Source organism: Boleophthalmus pectinirostris, unplaced genomic scaffold (assembly GCF_026225935.1).
Source record: "Boleophthalmus pectinirostris isolate CB_2022bp ecotype Guang Dong unplaced genomic scaffold, ASM2622593v1 HiC_scaffold_7, whole genome shotgun sequence".
Taxonomy (NCBI): domain Eukaryota; kingdom Metazoa; phylum Chordata; class Actinopteri; order Gobiiformes; family Gobiidae; genus Boleophthalmus; species Boleophthalmus pectinirostris.
Window position 1 is genome coordinate 31,803,371 of NW_026571473.1, and position 26,646 is coordinate 31,830,016.

Here is a 26,646-nt window from a genome sequence, read left to right on the forward strand (position 1 = left end):
CGTAATAGAGGGGCACTCACAGATCCGTCTGACGCGCTGGCTCCCACTTTGTCTCCCGCTGCGTTCCAACAAACCTCGAAGATGCCCCCTGTCCCTCTGTAACTATGGACTAAAGCTCCCGTCTGCAAAACACAACAGTAAATTAAGGATCGTTATAAGTCGTGCTGAGGGTGTGGCAAAAACTGCTTACAATCTGTGTATCGTTCGTTCGTTCGTTTTTCAAAATAAAACCAAAACTAAGAAAATGAAAAAGTACCTATTTTCTTCATTATTTGTCTTCAAAACCAAAATGGAAAAAACGGATAATAACAGTTTTGCGTTTATGTCACTTAAACTGTGACCGGACTGAACCAGGACTGAAGAAAGACTAAGACAGGACTAAAATAGGACCAAAACAGGACTAAGACAGGTCTGAACCAGGTCTAAAACAGGACTAAAACAGGACTGAAACAGGTCTAAGACAGGTCTGAATCAGGACTAAAACAGATCTGGGACTTAGGCCGGGACTGAGGCTGGGACTGAAAATGGTTTAGTCCTGGTTCAGTCCTGGTTCAGTTCGTTAACGGAAACAGGAAGTGGTCGTTCTGTTTTTTTTCCATTATTCATTTCAACACAAAATCGAAAACCTAAAAAAATGAATTGTTATCTGTTTTTTTTCATTTTGGTTTTTGGTTCATTTTGGACAAATACTGAAGAAAATGTTTTTATTTTTTATTTTTGTTTATTTTGGTGTATTTTGAAAAACAAATAAACGAACGATACACAGATTGCTTACGATATAAACACTTAACTCTATCAGAAAATGACTTAAAAGTAGTGAAATTATGTTGCTGCATGGACAAATAATTTTACTTGGCAAGTTATCTTAAAATTAACTACCTCTAGACTAGAATTCAGCAGTCTCAGAACTATTAAGTACATAATAAATCTGAAAACAAGATGAATAACCTGACATTTTTTTCACAATATGCATCTCACGGTACGATATTTACTACGTTATTTTGTTGAGGCGAACAAAAGTGTGAATATGCTACTTTTCTCTCATCATAATCCAAATAATTAAGCTTTAAAAGTGCTTAATAACAGTTATTTCAGCATGTATAATGTACTGAAACAGAGCAAAGGATCATGGTCTATGTAGTTTTCACCGTTTTTTTTAGCTGTTGCTGCATCATAACAACAAATTTAAGCAAAGACACTTGAGATTCGATATAGTTTTCCACTCCAAACACTTTCACTAATTCACTTAGATGATTTTAGCCCTAGAATTGCTGATCTCTACTGAATTAAAAATCAAAGATCACATTACAAGGTGGAAAAGAGCATTTTGAGCTTTGGAGATGCAGACAGATTGATTATAAAGGATTCTTCAAACATGTGTGAATTAAACAAAACACAAATCCAGGTATGTTTTTGAGGAACTACCAACATAAGCTCATGAGAGTCAGTTTTTTTGCATAATATGGGACTTTTAACCTGGTAGAGAATCAATTTAATACCAACTACACTAAAGTTAACCCACATCTAAAATAGTGCTTCATTTGGTCTAACAAAATTATTACCCGTGTACATGTCCTCCCTCCCTGCCCTTCCCCGTACTGTTGTATTTAAATCCGATGGCCGGTTCTCTCACCTGCGTGTTCCAGATGTGCACACACTTGTCGAAGGAGCCGCTGGCCAGGTGTCTGCCATCCGGGCTGAAGGCCACGCTGTACACGGGCTCCTGGTGTTTGGTCAGAGTGTGGATACAGATGCCCCGCTCCACGTCCCACAGACGCACTGTCGAGTCAAACGATGCACTGCACAAACACAAACACACACACACACACACACAGAGGGGGAGAGACGGAGAAGTGTTAGGTTAATACTAAGACTGGGTATGATTAAAGTTGCCGATATGATACGCTTTTTGATACAGTGCACTTTCGATTCAATACGATTAGGCTACGTTCAGACAGCAGGGCTTAATGCTCAATTCCGATTTTTCTGTGAAATCCGATGTTTTTGCGAGGTTGTTCACATTTCCAATTAAATGCGACTTGTATGTGACTCCAGTGTGAACAGTAAACGGCCCGAAAGTGTCTCGCATGTGCACTGGAGGACACGATGGCGTCAACCGCAGCGAGCGTGCTCTGTGTTTACAGAAGTTGTCCAAACATGGAGGCGAGCATTGAGCACCTGGCGATTTTAAAGTTCCTCCTACCAGAGCCCGAACATGAACAACTTACTTGTTTTAAGGAGGAGATTGAGAAGAAGAAGGAGAAGGTTTTTGGCTGTGGCGTTTTGTGGGACAGCGGCAGCGACGTCCGTTGAAAGGAACGTGTGGATGTGGAGACGGAGCCAAGAGTGGTGAGTGACGATGTGCTTCGTTTCAGTGACACAGAGTTCATTAACAATTTTCGCCAACTTCAGCGCAGAATAGTGACGTTTGTGGCTTGTTGATAACGTGCAGGTCGAATGAATGCGCTTTGGCCGTTCACACTGAAGTCGCATGTCAAAAGATCAGATATGTATCGGTTTTAGGAGCACATATCCAAGTGGCCTGGGTCGCATTTGAAAAAATCGGATCTGTGTCGTTCAGACTGTCATTAAAAGATCAGATACAGGTCACATAGAAGCCAGAAAATCGGATTTGGGTCACTTCAGGCTGCAGTCTGAACGCAGCCTTAGATATAGTTCAAATTGATTCGATACAGTTCAGTGAAAAACAAAGTCTAAATCACAGCTGTTATACTAAGTCCACCAAGTCTGTGCAACGTTAAGATGAAAAACACCCTTTTTACTCAAAACTGTGAAAATGTCAACACAATTGTAGCTCTTACACCAAATAAATTAGTAAAATATACCAAAAAATTACTCTTGATGATATATCAGCAGCCCACAATATCCATACAGTTTCATCAAATTAAACAATACGATATATCGATATTTCAGTATTTTTGCACACCCCTAGTCAATACACTGCACACAGACGGGGAGAGGTTAGTATTATGACAAGACTTGATAATGCTTGGTTCTAACATTTTTAACGCTTCTGGAGTTTTTCAAAATACATCAATCTTAAAAAAATTTACCATTTTTACCAAACAAAACAACATATTTCTTTTATTTGCATTGTGCATTGTGTAACTTTTAGGTTAGGGGTCTGTCATCTGCGTTTTTTATGTCATTGCTCTGCCTGGAATATTCCATAGTATGGCTTTAACCGGATCTACCTTACATTTATTAGGCATTCTGACTAGGGGTGTGCAAAAATATCAAAATATCTATATATCGTATCGTTTAATTTGATGATACAGTATCGATATCGTGGGCTACTGTATCGATATATCATCAAGAGTATTTTTTGGTATATTTTACAAAATTATTTTGTTAGAGCTACAGTTTTGTTACTTGTTCAGAGGAATGAAACTTGTTTATGCAACACATTTGACATTTTCACTGTTTTGATGATTAAAATGTTTGTGTTTCATATGAACTTTGCACAAGAAGTGGTTTAACAAAGATTTTAGTATCACAGCCATGATTTCGACATTATTTTTTATTGAACCGCTGTACCGAATCAATTTGAAACATATCTTATCGAACCGAAAGTGCACTGTATCAAGATATGTATTGTATCGTGGCCCATGTATCGAGGTATGTATTGTATCAATCTTTCAATAAGTCTTAACATTTTATTAATTTTCCATTGTAGAGTGAAAGAGAAGAACAGCAGTAATACCTTGCTAGCATGAGATTAGCGCTGGGGTTGTTGGTTCCGGGGCCAGTGGGGCTCCATTTGATGGTGTAGATTTCTTTACTGTGAGCCTGGAGGTCATGGACACACGAGTCCTGCTTCATACTCCAGATCTGAGAGAAAGAAAAAAACAAAGAAAGCGTTTAGTAGGTGCTCCATCTTAAGACAACAGTTTAAAACTCCTAATGAGAAGCTGTGCAGACTTGGTACAACTGACCTTTAGCGTCATGTCGTCTGAGCAGGAGGCCAGCAGGTTCCCCGTGGGGTCCCACTTGATTGCATTTACTTCATTCTAAAAAAAATGAAGAGAGAGAAGTATGAAAGAGAACTAGTTTAAACGGTGATGAACTCCCTCAGTGTTTGGCGTTGTGCTGGAGAGCTCGTACGGAAACATTTGTGAGCTCATTACAGACCAATTGTCCACTTTAAAACATCTACACTGGCTCGGAGCATTAGCTTTAATAGAAACCACAGTAGCACAAGACTTAAATACATTTTCCTTAGCACTAGATAACTCGCCATTACTGTCTCATTTTCACCGTGTTAACGAATACATACAGTCCCATTTGCTACTTTCGCCTGAGGAATTGTGCTTTTAACCTTAATTTATGCTACACTAAAAAGAACATATGCGTTCATATTTTATTACAAATAATACACTAAAACGGCAGTAAATGTGACGAGTTACAACCCTGAGTGGTGAGGAACTTATGGAGGAACTACAGTGTCGGACAGCACAATATATCAGATTTTCAACTTGAGTTGGTGCAATTATGAAATCGTAAATGCTGCAGTTGTTGGATGTTGCAGCAGAGTGGGGATATTGTTAGATGTAAAATGTCCTCTGCAAAGAAAATAATACTCTTTTTCTTTTTTTTTGAAGACCATAAAAAGACAACAGAGTACTTTGTTCTTTGCAGAGGACATTTTACTCTCCTGCAGTTTGGACTTTTACAAACATATTCTGAAATGCATGGGATTCTTGTGTTATAGGAATGTAACTATGTCCAAACCTCACAGCACAATATTATCACAATATGCTTCTCACTGAGCGATATTTATTGCGATATTTTGGAGAGGCTAGTATAATTGTTGATGGCACTCTTTTGTGCTTTTAAAATACCTTGACAAGATTTTGGTGTGAATTATTTCCATTATAATCCCAAGAACTTCAAGTAAAAAACATATCTCTTCATGTTTTCTGCACTGAAATGAATCATGGGATATGTAGTTTCCGACGTTTATAAGCTGTTACCACGATAAAACCATGCATTTAAGCAAAGGAACTTGTGATTCGATATATTGTGACAGCCCACAATATTATTGTGAGACTTTTGACGATATGATATCACAATATTTCGGTTATTGTTACATCTCTATTGTACTAATTTGTCAGTTCAGATTTCTCTCAAATGTTAACGCTCCTGGTGTTGTTTACAAAGTGCACTCAACAGACTTCTACTTTTTAAAGTAATAATGCAATAGTTTTATTATCTGTATTTTATATACATACAGCAGACAAATATATAAAGCAAGATACTGTATTTTCTGGGCTATTGGAAGCTTAAGAGCGCGCCCAGCCCCATCAAAAAACTACTGCGCACCCTACAATCTAGAGCACCCTATACACGAATCCACTAGGGTGTCCCAGCACGACTTCAGTAAACTACAAAGCCGCACCACCTGCAGCGCACGCAAACACACACGGAGCAGACAGCGACCGAGCAGCGAAAAACACCTGCAGCCACACTCATCACTCCACGCCGACGAGGAACGGAACGGAGGAACGAACCGAAAAAAGCGAGTGCAATGTGCCACTTCTAGACAAAACTGAACAACTGAGTCACTGCGAACACACCAACAATCCAGCGGTCCCAGACAGCACCCTCCCTACACGCCACAACTGAACAAAGCCCAGAGTCACCGTGAACGCGCAAAACAAAGTCCCACTGACCCATCGAACTGGTGCGGTTTATTTGTGATAAAAGTTTGAAAATAGACCATTTAATGTCTTATAATCCAGAGCGCCTAATAGTCCGGAAAATACGGTATGTGGATGTATGTAGAAAAAAGTGAAGTAACTGAACTAAAAGATTTTATATTTTATATTCAAATACTCAAAGTTGCCCCCCTTTGGCCTTCTTCTCAGTGAGCTGAAATGGTCTTCAATTCACAGCTGCGCCACGTCAGGTCAAGAGCGCAAACCAGGGTTCAAAGCAAAGGGTGGCTATTTTAAAAAACTCTAAAACAAGTGTTTGTTTACTACATTCCACATGTGTCCATTTATAGTTCTGATGCATCCATTTAGAGTCTGTGTAAATAATCAATGGGAGTAAAAAAAAGTGTGTCCAAACAATTGCAATTTTTTTTTTAGTCCAATTAGAATTCACCACTTTGATTTTATGTCAATACTGTGCAGCTCTACTACAGCTCCCATAGTTTCAAAGATCTGTGTCTGCGCTGTGGACGAGTGGAGCATAGTGATGAAGAGGAGCACTCACTGTATGTCCCTGGAATGTCTTGATGGGCCGGTCCTGTCCCAGTTTGCACACGTGGATACACATGTCTGTGCTGCACGACGCAAAAGTGTTGTTGCTCTGCCAGTCCACGTCCAGAGCTGGAGCTGTGTGCGGAGAATACACGAGCTTACATTACAGTCAAGTCCATACAGCACATGATTAAGAACTCGACAGGACAAGAGCACACACCTGAATGGAAAGGAAACTGCTGCTTGGCTTCTCCTGTGTGGGCGTCCCATATGATTGTAGTCTATGTCACACAAACACACAACTTAGTACAAAGCAGTAAGAGATAGATTAATATTAGTTTGCCGATATTTGGTCTTTTTAGCATTTAAAAAAAAAAAAAACAATCAGCAAATCAGTCAATCTCTAAACCAAACTACAATCTGACAGTATATTTTTAGTTGGTTTTAATCTTGTCTAATTATTTTTATCCTCTCTTATCTATAAAAAGAAGAATAGTAAATTTAAAATTGCTACATGTTCCAGAGTACTGACATACTCGGGCCAATAAATTGATAAAATTAGACTGTTTCCTGGAGTTACTGGCACAGAACAGAACATAGGGAGCCAACTTTTATTTATTAAAAAAGCAGCAGTTACTTGAACATATTTAGGCCAGTTGTGTCAGCGTTTTTCAGATTATATTTTCTCTGTGTGGATTGGTTGATACTGATTAGGGATGTAACAAAATCCAAATCTCATGGTACAATATTTTCACGATATACATCTCACGGTACAGTATTTATTGTGATATTTTGTGGAGGCAAACAAAATTGTGAATATGCAACTCCTTTTCCTCTTAAAACGCCTTGACAAGACTGAACTCGAAGAACTAAGATTTAAAAGTGCTTAGAACTTCTATTTCTTCATGTAGTTTGCACCAAAATGGAGCAAAGCATCATGGTCTATGTTAGGGGTGTCAAACTCATTTTAGGTCCTGGGGCCATATCCAACCTACTTTGATCCCAAAGGGGCTGGATCAAAAAACTCATGGCATATATGCCCCAAAAATAGCATTAAGTTCAAATATTTGTAAAGAGAACCACAAATCTATTACATAAATCTTTTTTAATTGATGAACTTTTTTACAAAATATTATAATATTATGAACAACCTGAAACTTTAAGAAAAATGCAATTTCAACACAATGTTTTACCATTACCTTGCATGCATTTCTTAGAATTTAGTCATGCTTTCTTTTTGCTCCTAAAACTTGGCATCTTTAGCCTGCACAAATGCATCAATATCAGGCACCATGTCCTGAGTAGCTGCTGTCTTCAGAATGTCATTCAAGTGCTTGTGTTTAGCTTTGAGTGCAGCTTTATTTTATTAATGTTCATTCCTGAGAAAACCTGCTCACAAAGGTAGTAACTGTAAATCTATTATTTCTAGTTGCATGACTGCGGGCCCATTAGAGGTTTTGACTGTCAATGGTGTGTGAAAATCTGCAAATTCTGTCTTCTGTTCTGTCTTCAGGTTTTAAAATATAATTAAAATATTTTAGTAGAAAATCAGACGAGGGCCAGATTAAAGGTCTTGGAGGGCCAGATCCAGCCCGTGGGCCGTATGTTTGACACCCCTGGTCTATGTAGTTCCCTATTTTCTTAGCTACTTGCTGCACCATCACAATGAATTTAAGCAAAGAAACTTATGATTCGATATAGTGTGATGGTCCACGATATTACTGAGAGACTTAACGATACGATACAATATTTTGGTTATTGTTACACTCCTAATACTGAGTATTGGCAGGTACTTCAAGTCTGTCAATCCATATTGGTAAAGAAACTTAACACTAAAAAATCCAGGCACTCCAAAAAAGTAAAAGTCACATGAGAAAAAGTATCGTTAAAAGGCCTAATTTAAAAAAAAAATAAAAAATTGTTACATTTACTAATATATTTCTTTAAAATTGTAGTCTCATTTTAGTCAACTAAATTCTAAATCAAACAGATATTATACACCTTTTTCGGACACAAGTAAAATCTGCTTGACATTTATTTTTCACTTATTATTACAGAAAAGAAATATTTACTTTTTGTGTGATATCTACTGTATGTATTTACATTTTCTATGCATGTTCTATGTATTACTGTCTGAATAAACATTCATTCATTAATTCAAATGTTATTGTTTTTACAACTATGATAAATATATTGCATTGTTTCATAGAATGTCAAGTTTGCAATTGAAAACAAGACGCTTACATCTTCATTTTTGTTCAGCTTTCATTAGTCAAAATATCTACTTTAAGTCATTTTATATTAACAAAATACTTTAGTCATCTCTCTTTACTTTGCATTTTGTATTACTCAGTAAAAATATATGAAAACAAAATATTTCCAAGTAAAACTACTATGTTCTAAATGCAGGTTTCAGTCAGATGGCATGTCTTACTTTATCTACTCCGGCGCTCAGGATGAAGTTGCCTTTTTTATTCCACTTTAGAGCAAAGATGGGTCCTTTGTGTTGGCCCAGTGTGCTGGCCAGATTACCTGTAAAAACACAACACATGGTGAGAGGAGAGAAAGGACCGTCTGCCACTATTAACGCCTGTCACAGAGAAAAAGCAGACGTGACGCAAAATACTAAAGCGGCACTAGAGGGCAGTGTTGGTTCAAGAATTAAACCGTCACTATTTGCTTTCCACACATAAATCAGCGCCAAAATCTGGATTAAAATAAGATCTACAACAGCACCAAAATGTGTATATTTGTACCTTAACTGGCAATGATGTTTTACCCACATTTTAACATGTATTTCCTCTTATTAAAAGTGGCATTATGTCACTTTTCTGGGGGTTTACGCGTCTCTATAGAGCTGTTATTACTTTTTCTGAAATGTCACGTAGTATAGCATCAAATCTATTTATTTATCTTCTTACATTTGTTCAGTTCTATATAAAAAAAAATAACAGTTTAACTTGCAACTCCACCTGCAATCGTCACTTGCTCATCTCCACGCGATAAGTAAGTTAAAAATACTTATACTGTGAAACATTCTGGGTAACGTGTTAACATCTCCATAGAAACACACCCTCCACTACAAAAATATTTCATTGTGCACCTTTAAGAAGAAGAACTTTTTAAGAACTTTTTCCTAAACTGTTTTGCTTTTGCTCATGTATAAATAAAATCCGATAAAAGGTCCAATGTTAAAGCACAACTACAGCAAAATAAAACTGTATGCAAATAAAATAACTCAACATGTCATCATTATATTTATTATCAAAACTACAACACACAAGTACCACTTTGAGATACACTGATCTGTAATGAGATAATAAAGAAATATACCAGCATACATACATCGTTTTTGGAACAGGTTTAAGACGAGTTAAAATAAGTTAAATGAAACAATATCTATGGCATGTCTTTATGTCTTTGAACCACTCACCATCTTTGGTCCATATTCTGGCGAAGCCGTCATATGATCCTGTTGCTAAGAGCGTGCCTTCACTCTGTATAAAAAGAAACCAGTATTATTATAACAGGAAGTGAGTTGGAGGCATTTTATATTGTGCTGTATGTTACAGCTGCATGTGTATGTGTACATGTATGTGTGAGCGTGGGAGAGGAGTGTGTGGGCGGCTCTGCGCTGTAAATAAATGCAGACATGTAAATATTGTAGAATCATATGTAGTCTGCATTATGTTCATTACTCTATCATGTGTTTATTTACTGTGTTGGCTGCAGATTTTGGAGGATTGTGTGGGCACGGATAGGCCTACAATCAACTAACAATAGAGTTTACACTACGATTCCATACTGTTGGTAAATTGTTATTTGAAAAAAACAGAGCTACAAAAATGTTGATACAAAGTAAAGAACTTTGGTATAAAATGAAATATTGCAGTTGTGATAAATTTGACCACCCATTGAGCTCAGTATAAAAACATCCAACTAAACGTTATTGACAAAATGAGCTGAGCAAAATGTCTCTTTAGATACTTCAGAGAAAATTATGTTAAAAAGTAAATAAAATGTCATGAAACATCCTGAGAAGCTGCTGGGTCCCTACTGGTAAACACCTGTAACACTCTTCAGTCTCAGAACACTTTTGAATGAAAGCTTTGTGCAGATCCAAACTTTTCAGTTACGATACGACTATTGATACTCTGGATTTAAGTATCTGCTAATCTCTGATATAAAATAAAACCAGAGCAGAGACTGAAAATCGCACTGCAGAACAGCTTTCTATGATTAAACCTCATTTATAAGCCATACTGAGCTTACAATGGGCAATAAACAGTCTAATTACATCCATTTATAGGCCCAACGGGATATCAGCTCAATTGAGAGATTGGAACTATAATCCAACCTGGCACATGTGTCTGGACTGGCACAGATACACAATCCAGTATGTATGTATTGTGTATATGTGTGTGTGTGCATGTGTGTGTGTGCGTACATTCCAGTCGAGGGAGGTGACGTCCTTGTTGCTGGGCACGTCCTGGCCCCCCTCCCTGATGCAGTGTCGGAGCACCAGCTGAGTGGAGCTGCTCGTGCTGTTCTCACTCAGATTCCAGATCCGAGCCGTGGAGTCTCCAGACCTGCACAACACACACACACAGTCATTCAGAGGAGGTTTATACAGGCTGTGGCACAATATTATATATGGATATCGTATGACCTCAACAGACTGCTGGAATTACATGAGTTTCAACAATAGTTTGTATATTTTACAGAGCTAAGTTTCAGTCTCAGTGTGTGTCCTGCAGTGGAGAGTGTGGATCACATACCCTGAGGCGAGCAGGTCACTGACGGGGTTCCAGGCGCAGATGAACACCTCAGACTCGTGGCCTCTCAGGACCATGGCCTTGTTTTGAGGGATCTCCACGTCTCCATCCACCTCCATCAGGTCTGAGTGGTTATCTGAGGAGGGAGAAGGACTGTTTATACATGTGTACACACTCTACACATGCTTCACCGCCCTAACCCGGCACAGACATGAGCTTTGTTGTGTAAAAAGGAACTGGATGTTTTTGGATGAAGAGTTTGATTTTAAATTTCATAATCTTAACTCATCTGTGGTAACCATGTTCAAATTAAACATAGGAATTACTGCTAACAATTTTAATGAAGATGTGTTTTTAACTACAAAAACATTGTTAACATCCATTTACGTTATAATTTGTTATATTGGTGGGTAAGATGATTGCCAGTAGAAAGCTGAATGAGCCTCTGATCTGAATCATCACCTCGTAAACCCCAGCACCTGCAGCCTGTATTCTAGAGGTTCTTTCACATGAGGCATGGCCAGTCCATATACTGAGTAAAAAACTTGCGTCTTAGCACCTAAGTACTTTTAAACCAGAGAAACCAGAGCAAATCCTTCCAGATGTGCTAGAAATTCCACACAATAAGGCTGCCCAAGGAATAAACCTGGGATCTTCTTGGTGTAATAGTGGCCCCATCAAGTATTTGTACATCAAACCATAGAACATAAACCCAACCCTCCTCCTGTGCCCACTGTCACGGTCACAGTTTGTCTTCAGTGTTGTGCATTGGTACTGACTGGCTAAGGCATGCGCTCCGTTCTCCTCCCCGTTGGCAGTGTTCTCTCCGTTCTTGGCACTGCCGCTGATGCTGCCCCCGGTGGTGGAGGCGGGTGCTGCAGCGGCGGCCTGCTGCTGGGCCAGTTTGTCCCTGTAGGCCTGCTGCCGCGTCTGCACCACGTCAGGCATCACCGCGTCGATCAGGGACAGGGACTCGATGGGCCGCCCGTCGAATAACGTGCCGTCCTACACACACACACACACAAAGGTTACGAAAAATATAGAGAAAACATTTAAACAAAGAAAAGAATATACAGGATGAAAACTCAGGATTGTTGGGATAAAAGCAGACAATCGATTTTTATTTTCCCCACTTTCTTGCAGTGGAAATTATATTGAAAATACAAGAAAGTCTGCGCAAAGTTTAGTACACGGTAGCGCTGCCTGCTTTGAAATCAGTGATGCTTTGTTAAATGTTGTGGTTTCATGATTAATACAATAGTTTGTTTAATCTCATTCATAAAACATTTCCCCCAATGGTTTGAATATGATCACCGAAAACAATCTTTTTAGTTTTGACCATTTGCGGAAAATTTTTAGAGGTGAGGGGAAACATTGAAAATCAAATAAAAAATCAAAACGAAAATCAGATTTGTTCAGAAAAGGATTTACAATTTTATGTTCAGGCAAAATCTCTGGATATCATCAACTTTGATATACAAAATAGAAAAAATATAAAAGTTTGTTGGTAAAAATGAATACAATTGCCCAAAATCACTGAACCACCAGTGTGTTTTTGTGATGTGACAGTAAGATGATTGAGAAAAAACTGTGCAACTAAAAAGACAAAAAAATAAATGTGTGTGTGTTTTTTTTTAATAAGGATAATTTAAGGTTGACTTGACATTACGTTGGCGAGTACACCGACCTCGTTGATGCTGACTTCGGCCTCCACATACTGCAGCCCCTTCTGTATGATGCTGATGAGGGCAGCAGGGGGCACCAGAGCGCCGTTGATGTTGGACTGGCTGATGTGAGACTCGATGCCGAACGTAAAGGCAGAGTGGGAGAACCCTGAGAACACACAGCAAATCATCACAACACAAATTAAGCAACGTCACTAACACTTAATGGTAAAAACATCAAGCCGGCATGTGGTTTTAATAATGGAGACGCAAGTTTAAAGACCAAGGGAGAGAGAGAGAAAAACATTGAAAGACAAACGCTCTAAATATACAACTATAACAATGCGATAGGCACAACGACTATCCATCATTCATTATGTTTTGGCCCATGATTTACAAGTATAGACGATACAAGATGGTCGTATTTCCACTGTAGTAATTCACAGCGTTATAAAGAAGTCTGTACTCTGTAACAGAAACATAAAATCCGCCTTTCCCACTGTGTCTCCAGCCAGAGCCGTGATATAATGTAACCTTCCACCATTCAGGGCTGAGTACCAAAACTAGTACGTACTTGTATAAAGAACAACATTTGTTCAGTAACAGTTCGGTACTTTGTTTTTCAATGTCTGAGTCATCATCAAATCCAAAACGTGGCTTTATTACTGCGAGGCCGAGTGACACGCCATTTCTAATCAAAATAAAATGAATACTGATTTTAGAATGTATTTAAAGTGTTCAGCTGTGGCACTTGTGACCAAACAATTCAATTTATTACGACGTTTTTTAAAAGTTGAAGTGAAAAGCAGATCCCTGTCGACATATGTCAGAGCTGCATTATCTGAGCATAGCCTGAAGAGTTTACTCATGAGCATAATAAATATCAAGTGGTTGCTTGCTTGCTTAAATCGCCTACAGGTGACTGGAAATGTTTAGACAGATGTCTGTTTGTCAAAACAGAACTCCAGAGGGTGAATACAAGGTCAACAAGTGATGGACATGAGTGTAAAAAAACTGAAGTTGAGATTTTTTTTTTTATCAATCATTTCTGGAGATTGACCGATATACACTACAGGTCAAAAGTTTTAGAACACCACACCTTTTACTAAAACACAACTTCAACTAAGCAACTAAGCCCTGATGAAGACCAGTTAAGGTTGAAACATTTTGGCTTTGGCCATTTAAATAAAGGCCTTTTAACTATATTTTTTCTCATGCGATTGTTTACTTGTTTTGTTGTTTTTTTTTACTTCTTTGGAGTGCCTTGAGTCCTGTTGTGTTTAAGGTTTGATCCTTTTTCCAAGAGCACCCTCTATCTGCACTTTTTACGTTTACTGTTGAACAAAACGTATTCTAAACATTTGATTTATGAAAGTGTCCACCTTTGGCAGATATAACAGCTGAACACACTCGTGGCTCGTTCTTTTTACAATAGAAATCAAATATTCTTCAGAAAGTTCTTCCCAAGTCTGTTGCAGAAGTTCCCATAAATGTGTGGCACTTGTAGGTTGTTTGGCTTTCACTCTTCTGTCCAGTTCATCCCAAACCAGCTCGATGCGGTTTAAGTCTGGAGACTGTGCTGGACACTCCATGTTTTCAAGCTTTACCATATTGTTCTTTTTATTCCCGAGGCAGTTCTGGCAGAGCTTGGACTTGTGTTTTGTATCTGTCATCTTTTGTTTTAACCTCTGGCTGTTCAGTTCTTATCTTTGTTCCATTTCAAGCTCTTCATTGGGCTTGCATGACTTGAATTGCAATAAATAGCTGGAAAAATCAGGGTGTTCTGAAACTTTTGACCAGTAGTGTATATGGGTTGGCCGATACATCAAGTGAATATTTGCTCTTTGGACCATACTGGCCTTAAATCGGCCTTAAATCTCAAGCAGAAGTTGATACACTGCTTTGTTTAACCCGCTGCTTAAAGAATACACATAAAGCTCCTTTTGAACACCTTAACACAAAGAGGTATCTGCACAAACATGCCCACACAGCTCTCCTATAAGTCTGTGATTTAAAAAAGGACTATAGGCGAGTCTGTAGTAAATTTAAAATCCAAAATTTGGCAAAAATAGTCAAAATCTGCCATACATATTAGCCCCAAAATATCAACAGACCTCATCGGCCATCTGTTGCTCTAAATTCTAAACAATCAGTATCAGCATCATCCATGGAAAAACATCTGTTGATCTCTAATAATATCTCAACACTGCGAGTTAAGCAGTGGTGACGGGTAAAACCAGTGTTTATTTTCATGCATTTTCGAGTAATACTAGGCTAGTGTGGTATCACTCTAATACCAATGTCTTTTGTTCAAATATTCCCTTGGAGTACAGGATCTATCATCTCTCTGCTCGCTGAGTGGAGTGAAAAGCCGAAGGAAAAATTGTTCCTTTGTACTGGGGAAATGTGAAGTGCTTTCTTAGTCATTTTACATGCAGCTTGTACACAGAATTTTCGTGGAGCAAATGGAGAGCTGGCTTTGACTGGGTAGAAATACGGGCAAACATAACCCACATGTCTGGAGGGAATGAAAACCTGGGTATCCTGCTCTAAGCTTCAGAAATTACTCATTAATTTTTCCTGGATTGTTACGTCACAGTTAAAAATCCTGCAGTCCTGAGTTTTTAAGACCATAAATCATCATTATGAGCATTTCTGGCATCAAATTGTTCATTACAGCGGCCTGCCTATTAGTATGCTGTAGGGCTGGGTATCATTAAGAAGTTGCCGATACGATACATACCTCGATACACAGGCCATGATGCCATACATTCAAATTGATTCGATACGGTTCAATAAAAAAATAAAGGCTAAATCATGGCTGTGATACTAAAAGGCTTTGTTAAACCGCTTCTTGTGCAAAATTCATATGAAACACAAACATTTTAATCCTCAAAACAGTATAAAAATGTCAAATGTGTTGCATAAATGAGTTTCCTTTCACTCCACAAGCAACAAAACTGTAGCACTGTAACAAAATAATTTAGTAAAACACACGTAAAAATACTCTTGGTGATATATCGATACAGTAGCCCACAATATCAATACTGTATCATCACATTAAACAACACGATATATCGATATTCCGATATTTTTGCACACACCTAGTATGCTGTTCACGGTGCATAAAAAAAAGTCTAGTTTTTGTTATTTTACATGGGTCATTCCCACTGCTGCCAGTAGACGGTGTTCAAACACTAATGTCGCAAGTAAAAATCTGGCTCTGTTTTTAAGCCCATAAATCATTGTTCTGAGAATTTCTGGCATCAGATTATGGTCATTATAACTCCGTGCCTAAATTAGCATGCCGTTCACGTTGCATAAATGTTTTTTTTTTTTCATATTTTCCATGGTGCATTCCCAATTCTGCCAGTCGAAAGCACGCCAACACTAAATCAAGTAAAGAAGAGCTTTTTTCTTGGATTGCTGTATCACAGGTAAGTCTTTCTAAGCCCATTATTTTTCTGAGAATTTCTGGCATTGAATTATGTTCATTACAAATGGCTATCACGTTGCATGAATGTAGATTTTTATAATTTTCCATGGTGTAATCCCACTGCTGCCAGTAGACAGCGTGCTAACACTAAATCATGCAGAGAAAAAAAAAAGGCGTACAATGATATGTGTTTTCATTACAGGTTTTCTGGGTTATCTTGACGCAACTAAAAAGAACAAAAAACTGGATCATTTTACATTAAACACTGAGTCATTTCTGTAACCATGTGAATCTAATATCCTTCCACCCCAACCCCATGAGTACAAATAGTGATACAAGTAGTAGTATTAAGTACCTGACTCCTGTAGGTATCTGTAGACCAGGAAGTTGACCTCATCGCTGCTAATGCTCATCTTTACTCCTGTTACACCATGAGGTCAGCAGCAGCACACTCCGCACCTGAAACACACGAACACACACACACACACACACAAGGTCGTTAACAAAGGAGAAACCACACAAAGACTAAACAGCACGAAGTGAAGACGAAAGTACAAAATGATACAACTACAATAATGCAATAAAAACAAGTATTTGTAGTTCTGTGTGTTTTGGCCCGTGATTTACAGGTATTTCTGAGAAGATTTTGCTTCATATCAACATCGTAAATGCATCCAGACAAATTGACAAAAGAGTCTGAAATACGAACTGACACGCTGTGGATTTCAGAAAATGTTTGCACAGATTAGAGATTGACCAATGTGGGTTTTTCATGGCCAAGAAACAGAGCCAATAAGGTCTGGTGATATTTTTGGGCAGATTTTGATTATTTTACCAAATTATGCAATATAAATTTACTAAAAACTCATACCCACAGTTATTTTTTCGCACTGGTCTTTTTAATAAAGTTTTATGCGTATTCTTTCAGGCGGCGGGTCGGCCAAAACAAAATATAGGCCTGTGCTGGAGGTTTAAGGCCGATAGACGTCGTTTGTGACGGAAATAACAAAAACACAAAACCATAGACATGCAATAAATTAATAAGTAGCGATCGACAAATTATTTTTTTTTCCTCTGACCGATGCTGATACCGACTGTTTAGAATACAGAGCAACTGATGGATGTCGATGTTTTTCTTTTTAAAATTCATTTTGATTCTTTTTATTTAGACAACAAAACAAAATGTTGGCCTTCGCTGAAGATTTAAGGCCGACAGACGTTACGCTAAAAGGTGCAGATATTGATCCATCTCTAGTACAGATCTAAACAGAGACATTGTTGTTTGTGTTGGAAATAATAGTACTTCTGAATTTTCATCTTTTGTAATTTCCTCATTGATCATCGATTAATTTTGCAGCTCTATTGGGAAAACACAAAACAAAACCTATGCAATAAAGTAATGAGTAGAGATCAACAAATATGTTTTTTTTTTTCAGTGACCGATGATACAGATTGTTTAGAAAACAAAGCAACTGATGGTCTATAAGGTCTGTCGATATTTTGCTTTTTAAAATTCATTTAGATTCTTTTTATTAGGCAGCAAAACAAAATGTCGGTCTTCGCTGGAGATTTGAGACTAACAGACGTTACGATAAAAGGTGCAAATATGGGTCCATCTCTATTACAGATCTAAACAGAGACTGTCGTTTGTTGCGGAAACAATAGTACTTCTAAAATTTCATCCTTTGTGATTTGGGTCTATTCAAATTGCGATTTCGATTTGAGTGCGATTAATCTTGCAGCTCTATTAGGAAAATAAAACACAAAACCATAAATATGCAGTAAAGTAATGAGAGTAATGGGTTTTTTTCTGTGGTTGATGCCGATATCGATTGTTTAAAGTACCGAGTAACTGATGGCCTATAAAGTCTGTCGATATTTTTCTCATTAAAATGTATTTGGATACTTTTTATTAGGCAGCAAAACAAAATGTAGGCTTTTGTTGGAGATTTACGGCCGACAGACGTTACGCTAAAAGGTGCAAATATGGGTCCATCTCTAGTACAGATCTAAGCAGAGACTTTGTGGCGGAAATAATAGTACTTCTGAATGTTCATTTTTTATGATTTGCTCATTGCGCCCATTCAAATTGCGATTTCGATTCGATTTCGATTAATCTTGCAGCTCTATTGGGAAGACAAAAACACAAAACAATACATTTGCAATAATGTATGAGTACAGACCGACTGAGATGTTTTTGTTTTGTTTTTTTCTGTGGCTGATGCTGATTGTTAAGAATACCGAGCAACAGTTTTTTGTTTTTTATTTAGATTGTTTTTATTAGGGACCAAAACAAAATGTCGGCCTTTGTTGGAGATTTAAGTCTGATAGCCGATACGTTAAAAAGGCTATTTTTAGTGATGAGCTGAACAATTATTCCCAGCTCATGTTGTTTCTGTCCACAATAAACCCGTAACAGATGGCAGAGGAGGGTGTATTTCCATGTCGAGCGACAAGGACGTCTGTACAATGTAACAGAAAGATGCAATCAGTGTAATCAGGCTTTCTCATGGTGTCTCCAGTCAGAGCCGTGATATTATGTAACGCGTCGCCATTTGTGAGACACTTTAGAATTATTTAAACCTAAATGACCTTTAGCTGCAGACGGAGCCACAATGTTCAGGCAGGAGAGCGATTTCCACGTGACAAATTAGTTCGACTTTCAGTACCTGGTTTTTCAATGTCTGAGTCAATGAGCCAATAATTGTACGGCGCAGTATTATCGGCCACGCGGGAGCTCAAGACGCTGCTTCACAACAACAGCAGTCAGGTGTAAACACGTGTTAAGGCCGTGCAATAAATTAAATTAAATTTGATTGTGATTTCAATTTGTGTGTGTATTTATTTAGTTTTTTTAAATATAGAGATTGTAGAACAGCTGGATATATAGTTTATTTTGGATACATTTATGTTTTTTTTATGCCTTATTTCGTGTTCAAAGTATGTTTTATTCATTTTATGTTTTATACATCACAGAACTGCTCTAAGGTACACATTTGTAGAATATATTTATTTTCAATGTGAAAGTTTTGCGTAAATTATCAACAACAAAGTGTATTTTTTGAGAGAGAAATGCTGAATAAATGGTGTAACTAAAAAATAATCGTCTGAATAATCATGATTTCAATATTGACCAAAATAATCGTGATAATGATTTTTTTTTTTTTTTTCATAATTGAGCAGCCCTAACATGTATCCAACCAAAGTGGAGTCTATCATCGTAACAGTGAACCATATGGAAACACATTAAGTCACCGATGCAGGGCTAAAGTTTTGAAAACCAAAGACTAATTGATACTAAAACTAGTATTGAACTCATCATCATTTGAGCAGGTATCGATGCTAAAATGTCACATTCACAGGACAGAAATGGACCTTTCCTGAATAGCTTTAGAATGATCTTGAGCTGTATCAGAAAAAGTCTAAGACCACATAGACGTGTACACACCCATGGACCACTACGGAACCTGTCTGGTGTGGTTTAATGTTGAAAATCACATGCTTTTGTCTACAGAATCTGTCACTGCGGTATCAGAATCGGTATTGAGTATCAAATCGAGTGACAACGCTAGTCGCAGTCAGTAATGTCCATGTAAAGTTAACATCCTCTAAAACACTGTTTCCCAAAGACTGGGTCGTGACCCGCAGGTGAGTCCCAAGAGATTTTTTTGGGGTTGCCTTGTCACGATCGGCATGTTGGTCTGAAATATACAGTTCTGACACATGTGTTTTGTATAATTTTTAATCTTTTTGTGAATTATTTTATTGACTATTTTGTTCCAATATTGCTGGTTCAATTGAATGTTGAAAAGAAAAAGAAATGGGCTACATTTAAGGTCCAAAAAGGCGACTTATGGATCCTTTTATTGCTGGTTCAATGACTGTTTTGATCCTTTAAAACCTGAGTAATACTAATTGTTCAGAGAGACATGATCATTCAGTCAAAAATAAAATGTCCACATTAATGTTCAATAATGGTCAAATCCTCCTTTATTATGTGATTCACGAATAATGTATATTGACTTGGGTCGCGAAGGTTTGTGACTTTAAAAATATGGGTCCTCATAAAAAATGTTTTGGAAACACTGGACTAAAGGACAACTGTACTAACATTTATCGGTGTGAGGCAAAAACTGATAAATACCTGAATCTGATTGGCCGAAGCGTCACAACAGAGGAACAAATCGAACTCTAACTTTAGTTACATCCACTTGAGAAATACACATACATCTTTCTTGCCACAAATGCACAAAGCACTTCCCTAAAGAACTACATAGTCAGCGTTTCTGCTAAAATAGGCTGATTTACGTCCATTGGTTCGTTTGGGCGCTTCACCTTTGGCTCGCTCCCAAACCACAATGCTGCTACGTGATTGGTCCGGTCTCCGAACCATTGTGGTCTGGGCCAAATCGCAACAGCGGGAGCCCAGCCAGATGGATTCTTGAGAGTTTGTGAAGACAGACATTGCCAAGAATTCATCTCGCTGGCCACGTTATTGCGCCACTGCATTTGATATAAAGTACTGTATATAACAAAAGGGAGACTTAATCATTTTTTCCTCTAAAGATTACACAAATATTTTCTTTTTTTATGTGTCATTCTAGCTAGAGCTGCACAATAAATCAAAATCAAATCAAAATCCCAGTCGCAATTTGAACATGGACCAGTGTTTAATCCCTCAATTGTGTTTTTATTCTGCTTAAACCCTGTAGATTAGATCTGTACAAACATGTTCTGAAACGTGACGCTTGTTTCAGTCTTTTAGTCAAATCCTTTCAAATGTGAACAGTACCATATTATTAAAATATAGTAAGTATCTAGTTTCGATCATAAAATGTATGGGCGTGAAGTGGTTCCTTCGAGCTCTGGTTGCAATTGACTTCTACTGAAAAATCTTCGCCCCTCTCTCTAAATGTTACAGTGAGCCTTGACATTTTGGTCTTAAAATGTTCGTATTAACCTGCTCTAAAAGATTCTGGGGGCTTTATTTCACTATTTTATCCATAAATTAAAAATATGAACATTAATAACAGACCAATTCAGTGCCTGTTTTCCAAGGTCGCTCCCGTTATGCCAGACATACACTGTGCGATATTTTTGATCTTTTCACTTAGCCCCAGCTCAAAGTGTACAACCAAATCGCAGGGTTTAAAAGTTCACAGCTCGACTGGTTTTCAAACAGGTTGGATATTCTTGCGACCTACGATTGCCGATCGGGAGCTGGTCGTGAGGTATTAATCGATTCTCGTTACCCCGTGTATACTACTAGTCTGATTCATCAGCTGATTTCACTTCGTGGAAACTGTCTGACCTCGCAGCATTAGGATTCGTTCACTCAATGGTGGGTGGGTACTTTTTTTATTTATTCAAATCACTGCCCTTTGGTCATGATGTATATAATGCGCCAAATCCCGTATGAAGAAGGGCAATAATGTCTTTCCCCTTGATAAAATTCACTAAACATTCTCTTTGTTCCGTCTTTAAATCCTCGATCTCGGGAATCGTTGCCAACACAGAATGTCTGTCTTCGTCTACATTTGTTTACTTTGTTTACTGTTGTGCTGTACCAAAACAGGGATCCAGACGGGCGCTTGAGTTTGATATCATGGCCTCACAGCTCTTCGCTGATTGGCCGGCACGCAATCTACAACTTCCGAGGTTCTTGCAAAACGTCTAGTGTATTCCGATTCCTGACCTAGTTGCTGGAGAGAAATGAAATTGAGCAGAGGCACTAGGTTGCGCCAGTCTGACTAGTATACTACACGAAGCACAACACATAGTTAAGCCAAAACTCAGCCCGATCCCCAAAAACAGTCCCACAAGTGAAAAATTGTCTCAAAAAAGGGCCAAAAATCGCAGTGTATGCCCGGCTTTAGTGCCAGCAACAGGTTTGATTGACAGCATTGTTAAGCGCCTGCCCCCTGTACCTTCAGCACCCTTGCTCCTGATTGTCTTTTTGGTTTTGCGCTCGGATTTCTAAATATGGCACAGGTTGCAAATCAGCCTCTATAACTGCTAGCCTCCCTGATCTTCGTTTGGCTGCAACTGAACGCTATGGACGGCGTCAAACTCCGTCAGTCCACTTCTATTACAGAAGTTCTTCTGTTTTAGATTAGTTCTAGTATCGATTGGCATCTGATTTTCGATACCGTTGACAACCCAATCCATGTTCCTAAACGACTCCCGCTCTGCTCCATTCTTAAATCCGCGGAACAGTTTTTACCCTGGCAGATACTTATTTAGCACATCCCCAACGATGTTACTTGAGCTACATCTTTCATAAGAGCCATTTTTGTTTCACAGCCAGTGCTCGTGGTGACTCATCGAAACAGAGTGTTCTTATGTGATAGCAGACAGACTGGGGAATTAAGACTTTTAGAAGAGCCAGCAGCAGCAGCAACAGCGGTAATGTGTGGATAAGACAGTATCAAAAGCCCTACTGAACGCCACATTATAAAAATAGCAGCCAGGCAATTCACGAGGTATGTTGACTTGATTTTGGTCTCATGTTAGTGAGGTTGTGTCTTTCGCAACAAATGCAAGAACCGTTTTTTTTCGATCACTACAGAGAAATACTACGATAAACAACAAAACTGAAACTATAAATAAACAACTGCCAGTGACTCAAAGCAAGATAATCCAAGTAAACCAATATTTTAAGGCCCTGTATTACGCAAAATTGACTCTTGTGAGATTTAAGCCATGTTTTACAGTTGCTTCCTCATCCAAATCATACTGTACCTGGAGTCGTGTTTTGTTTCATTCACACGTTTCTTTATTACACCTTTGTCTGCATCTCCAGAGCTCAAAATACTCTGTTCTGCCTTGTGATATCATGTAGTGAAAGGTTTCAGCTCCTTTTACCTTTAGTTCAGAGCTTGAATACAGCTTTGGAAAGGAAAAATGCAATAATACATCAATGTACACAAACGTTTCCGAATTAGCCATTGGAATTACAACCTTATTTCCGTATTTCAAATAACAGCATGCAAGGTCAGTAGAGCTAAAAATCACCAATATATTTGATCCCTACTACAAATTAAGAGAAAAATGAGATAAGATTAATGATTGTAGTAGGTGGCTAGGGCTGGGTATCATTAATAAGTCACCAATATGATACATACCTCGATACGTAGGCCACGATACGATGCATATCTCGATACAGTTCACTTTCAATTCAATACGATATATTTCAAATCGATTCAATGCGGTTCAATAAAAAAACTAGAAAAGCACTCAGAGAGCGCAGACCTCCGCCAAGGACTACCCCCATTTTTTATATAAATTGCGATAAAATCAGTCTTCTGGATCAGATCCGGATCAGCCTTTGGAATATGAAAGAGGATCCCATTGTCCATCCCTGAGTCAAATTTCATGGGGTTTGGTCAATAATTACCCGAGATATTGAGAAACAAATTTTTTGGCCCCATTTACCACAATGTTAACTAAAATTTCAAAGTGATCCAGAATCCAGGATTTCTTCCGGATCACCCCCAAAATGAAATCAGTTCTTCCTTTTCACATTTCCAACAAATCCTGAAAATTTTATCAAAATCGGTCCATAACTTTTTGAGTTATGTTGCTAACAGACAAACAAACAAACAGACAAATGCCGGGAAAAAACATAACCTCCTTGGCGGAGGTAAAAAAAAATGGCTAAATTCTTCTGAAGTACTTCCTGCTTCTGAAGCGTGCGGACGCTATCGTTGCTGGCTCCGGCCGTTTCCTTCTTTACTTTGCTTTTTAATCAATCAATTTACCTCCTCCAACACCGGATAATGTGTCTATTTTTGATATCCTTTCAAGTAAATCAATACTTCTAAACCATTTTTAAATTTTTTAACAAATCATCTGATGAGCCGGCAACATGTTGGGGGGAAGAAACCAAGGGAATTCTATCTGTGAGCGCTTTCGGAACTCTGAACAAGAAATTAATGAGCTACAAGCACGGATATTTGCTTTAGAAACTGAACAAGGACTTCATCAGACGCTACCAGTGACTTCCAGTGGTGAGCAGCCCGCAGTTACTTCCAGAGAAGAGGGTGAAAATTCTTTCAACTTAAACCTGAAAGATTCTGTGTCTTTTCCAAAACTTGGTACAGACGAAAATGCTAATCCAGTGTAGCGAGTGATAAAAGACAATGCTGATATGTGCAGTGTTGGGGAGTAACAGATTACATGTACTGGAGTTACGTAATCAGAGTACAAATTATGAGTAACTGTATTCAGTTACAGTTACTGTTTCAATGAGTGGTAATTGGATTACAGTTACTTTGTTGAAATAAATTATTTTTATTTTTGTTTTTATTTTATTATTTTTTTATTTATTGATTGATTTTTATTTATTTTTTTTATTTTTTCTGTAATTCCACTCATTGCTGGAAACTAAACCAGGACTAAAACCAGGTCTAAACCAGGACTAAAACCACATCTAAACCAGGTCTAAACTAGATCTAAACCAGGTCTAAATTAGATCTAAACCAGGACTAAAACCAGGTCTAAACCAGGACTAAAACCACATCTAAACCAGGTCTAAACTAGATCTAAACCAGGTCTAAATTAGATCTAAACCAGGACTAAAACCAGGTCTAAACCAGGACTAAAACCAGATCTAAACCAGGTCTAAACTAGATCTAAACCAGGTCTAAATTAGATCTAAACCAGGACTAAAACCAGGTCTAAACTAGATCTAAACCAGGTCTAAACCAGGACTAAACCAGGACTAAAACAGGATTTAACAGGACTAAACCCTGCTGCGCGGATGTGTCTCCTCCTCTTCTATCAATAATATTTTTAATACGGTTAAGTATCCTTGTCTTTGCTTCTCTACAGCAAATCAAGTAATCCAAAGTATTCAGATTACGTTACTCACTTTAAGTAATTTAAATGGATTATGTTACAAACTACATTTTGAGGTATGTAATCTGTAATCTGTAGGGGAATACATTTAAAAAGTAACTTTCCCAACACTGAATATGTGATACTAAAAATCTTTGTAAAACACTTCTTGTGCAAAGTTAATATGAATCAATCAATCAAACGTTATTTATAGAGCTCTTTTCACACACAAACAAATGGAACACAAACATTTTACTCATCAGAACAGTGAAAATGTCAAACGTGTCGCATAAAAGAGTTTTCCTCCACTAACAAGCACCAAAACTGTAGCATTGTAAATAAACAATTTTGTAAAAAAATCCTCAAACAATAGCAGCAAATAGCCATAAGTTATGTAACGACAAACATGATACCATGATATTTTGCAGCTGTCGTCATCAACATTTCCTGGGGATGTGATGCTAACTTGTAGACACTGCCATGTCTGAAGCTCTGTTACTCAAGTTAAAATTAAACCCGGATCAAAGTCTAACACAATCTGACCATAAACAAGTGACTTACAAGGAACTACAACAGCTGAGATGATTTATGCTGTTCGCTCTCGTATAACATTACAGTCACAGGCTAGCCAGCAGATTTAGTTATTCTCACCTTTTCTTGTTGAAAATTAAACTACTAAACATCACAAAGAACTTCTAATTGCTAGGGCTGGGTATCATTAAGAAGTTGCCGATACGATACATAGGCCATACGATGCATATCTCGATACAGTGCACTTTCGGTTCAATACGATATATTCCAAATCGATTCGATACGGTTCAATAAAAAACAAAAGCTAAATCATGGCTCTGATATTGAAAGTGTTTGTTAAACCACTTCTTGTGCAAAGTTCATCTGAAAAATGCCCATTTTAATCATCGAAACAGTGAAAATGCCAAATGTGTTGCATAAAAAAAGATTCCTTCCTCTGAACAAGCAACAAAACTGTAGTGCTGTAACAAAATAATTAAGTGAAAATATACCCCATAGTACTCTTGGTGATTAGGGATGGGCATGATTAATCGATTAATCGATAATTGATCATTAAGAATTTCATCGATTACGTTCATTTTAATCGACAAACCGAATGTAGGTTGCTGTGCGTAGCGTGACCAAACAGGGTTCGTACATGTGTCTCTCTGCACTCAGAAGGAGCGAGACACAAACAGTCGGTCAGTCTGCAGCGTACCGAAGAACAAATGTGTATTTAACGATGATTTGTACAAGAAATTCCACGCTTTCTGTTGCGTTCGGGACAAGTGTGAGGCCTTGTGCACAGTGTACAAAGCAGCATATGTTTCGATGTCCAGTGGGAAAAAGTTTTACCAGGTGAGAGTCGCGCAATGTCGATGACGAGTCCCCACCTCCCTCCCCCCGTACGGTGTCCTGGTTTTGACAAACGCAAATATGGTCACACTAACCTGTATTCCACTGAATCATGTCTTTTAATCCGACAGAAATTGACCGCATCAGCGACACAAGAGCTGTAGTTTTATCTTCGCTGAGTTTATGCAAATTAGCGATGCGGTTTTAAGTTTTGTTTCTGTGAGAGTTGCGCAAAACTGAATTAAACACATTATAATGTCAAACGGGCTGATGTGGCTCTAGAGTCGTTACGGTTTATATGTCGTAAAGTTGAATTTATTTATGCAGATTAGTAGTGCAGA

General features: G+C 38.1%; 1 protein-coding gene and 1 long non-coding RNA gene across 2 annotated transcripts in view; one reads left to right on the forward strand and one right to left on the reverse strand.

The window, feature by feature from the left end:
* The window catches only part of tbl1xr1a (TBL1X/Y related 1a), a 71,319-nt gene that overhangs the window by 2,616 nt on the left and 42,057 nt on the right, over positions 1-26,646 (reverse strand). The window contains exons 3-15 of the mRNA XM_020918589.2: positions 16,458-16,561; positions 12,690-12,835; positions 11,782-12,007; positions 11,006-11,138; positions 10,675-10,816; positions 9,661-9,724; positions 8,662-8,759; positions 6,448-6,508; positions 6,241-6,362; positions 3,957-4,031; positions 3,725-3,852; positions 1,634-1,799; positions 21-122 (exon numbers count right to left, since the gene is read on the reverse strand). Of these exons, the coding sequence (XP_020774248.1) occupies positions 21-122; positions 1,634-1,799; positions 3,725-3,852; positions 3,957-4,031; positions 6,241-6,362; positions 6,448-6,508; positions 8,662-8,759; positions 9,661-9,724; positions 10,675-10,816; positions 11,006-11,138; positions 11,782-12,007; positions 12,690-12,835; positions 16,458-16,515 (1,521 nt within the window). The 5' untranslated portion in view covers positions 16,516-16,561. The remainder of the gene's footprint in view (positions 1-20; positions 123-1,633; positions 1,800-3,724; positions 3,853-3,956; positions 4,032-6,240; positions 6,363-6,447; positions 6,509-8,661; positions 8,760-9,660; positions 9,725-10,674; positions 10,817-11,005; positions 11,139-11,781; positions 12,008-12,689; positions 12,836-16,457; positions 16,562-26,646) is intronic.
* Positions 24,125-25,171, forward strand: LOC129412002 (uncharacterized). Its single transcript, XR_008633525.1, has 3 exons — positions 24,125-24,542; positions 24,610-24,632; positions 24,677-25,171. It is a non-coding gene; the product is annotated as an uncharacterized LOC129412002 (long non-coding RNA).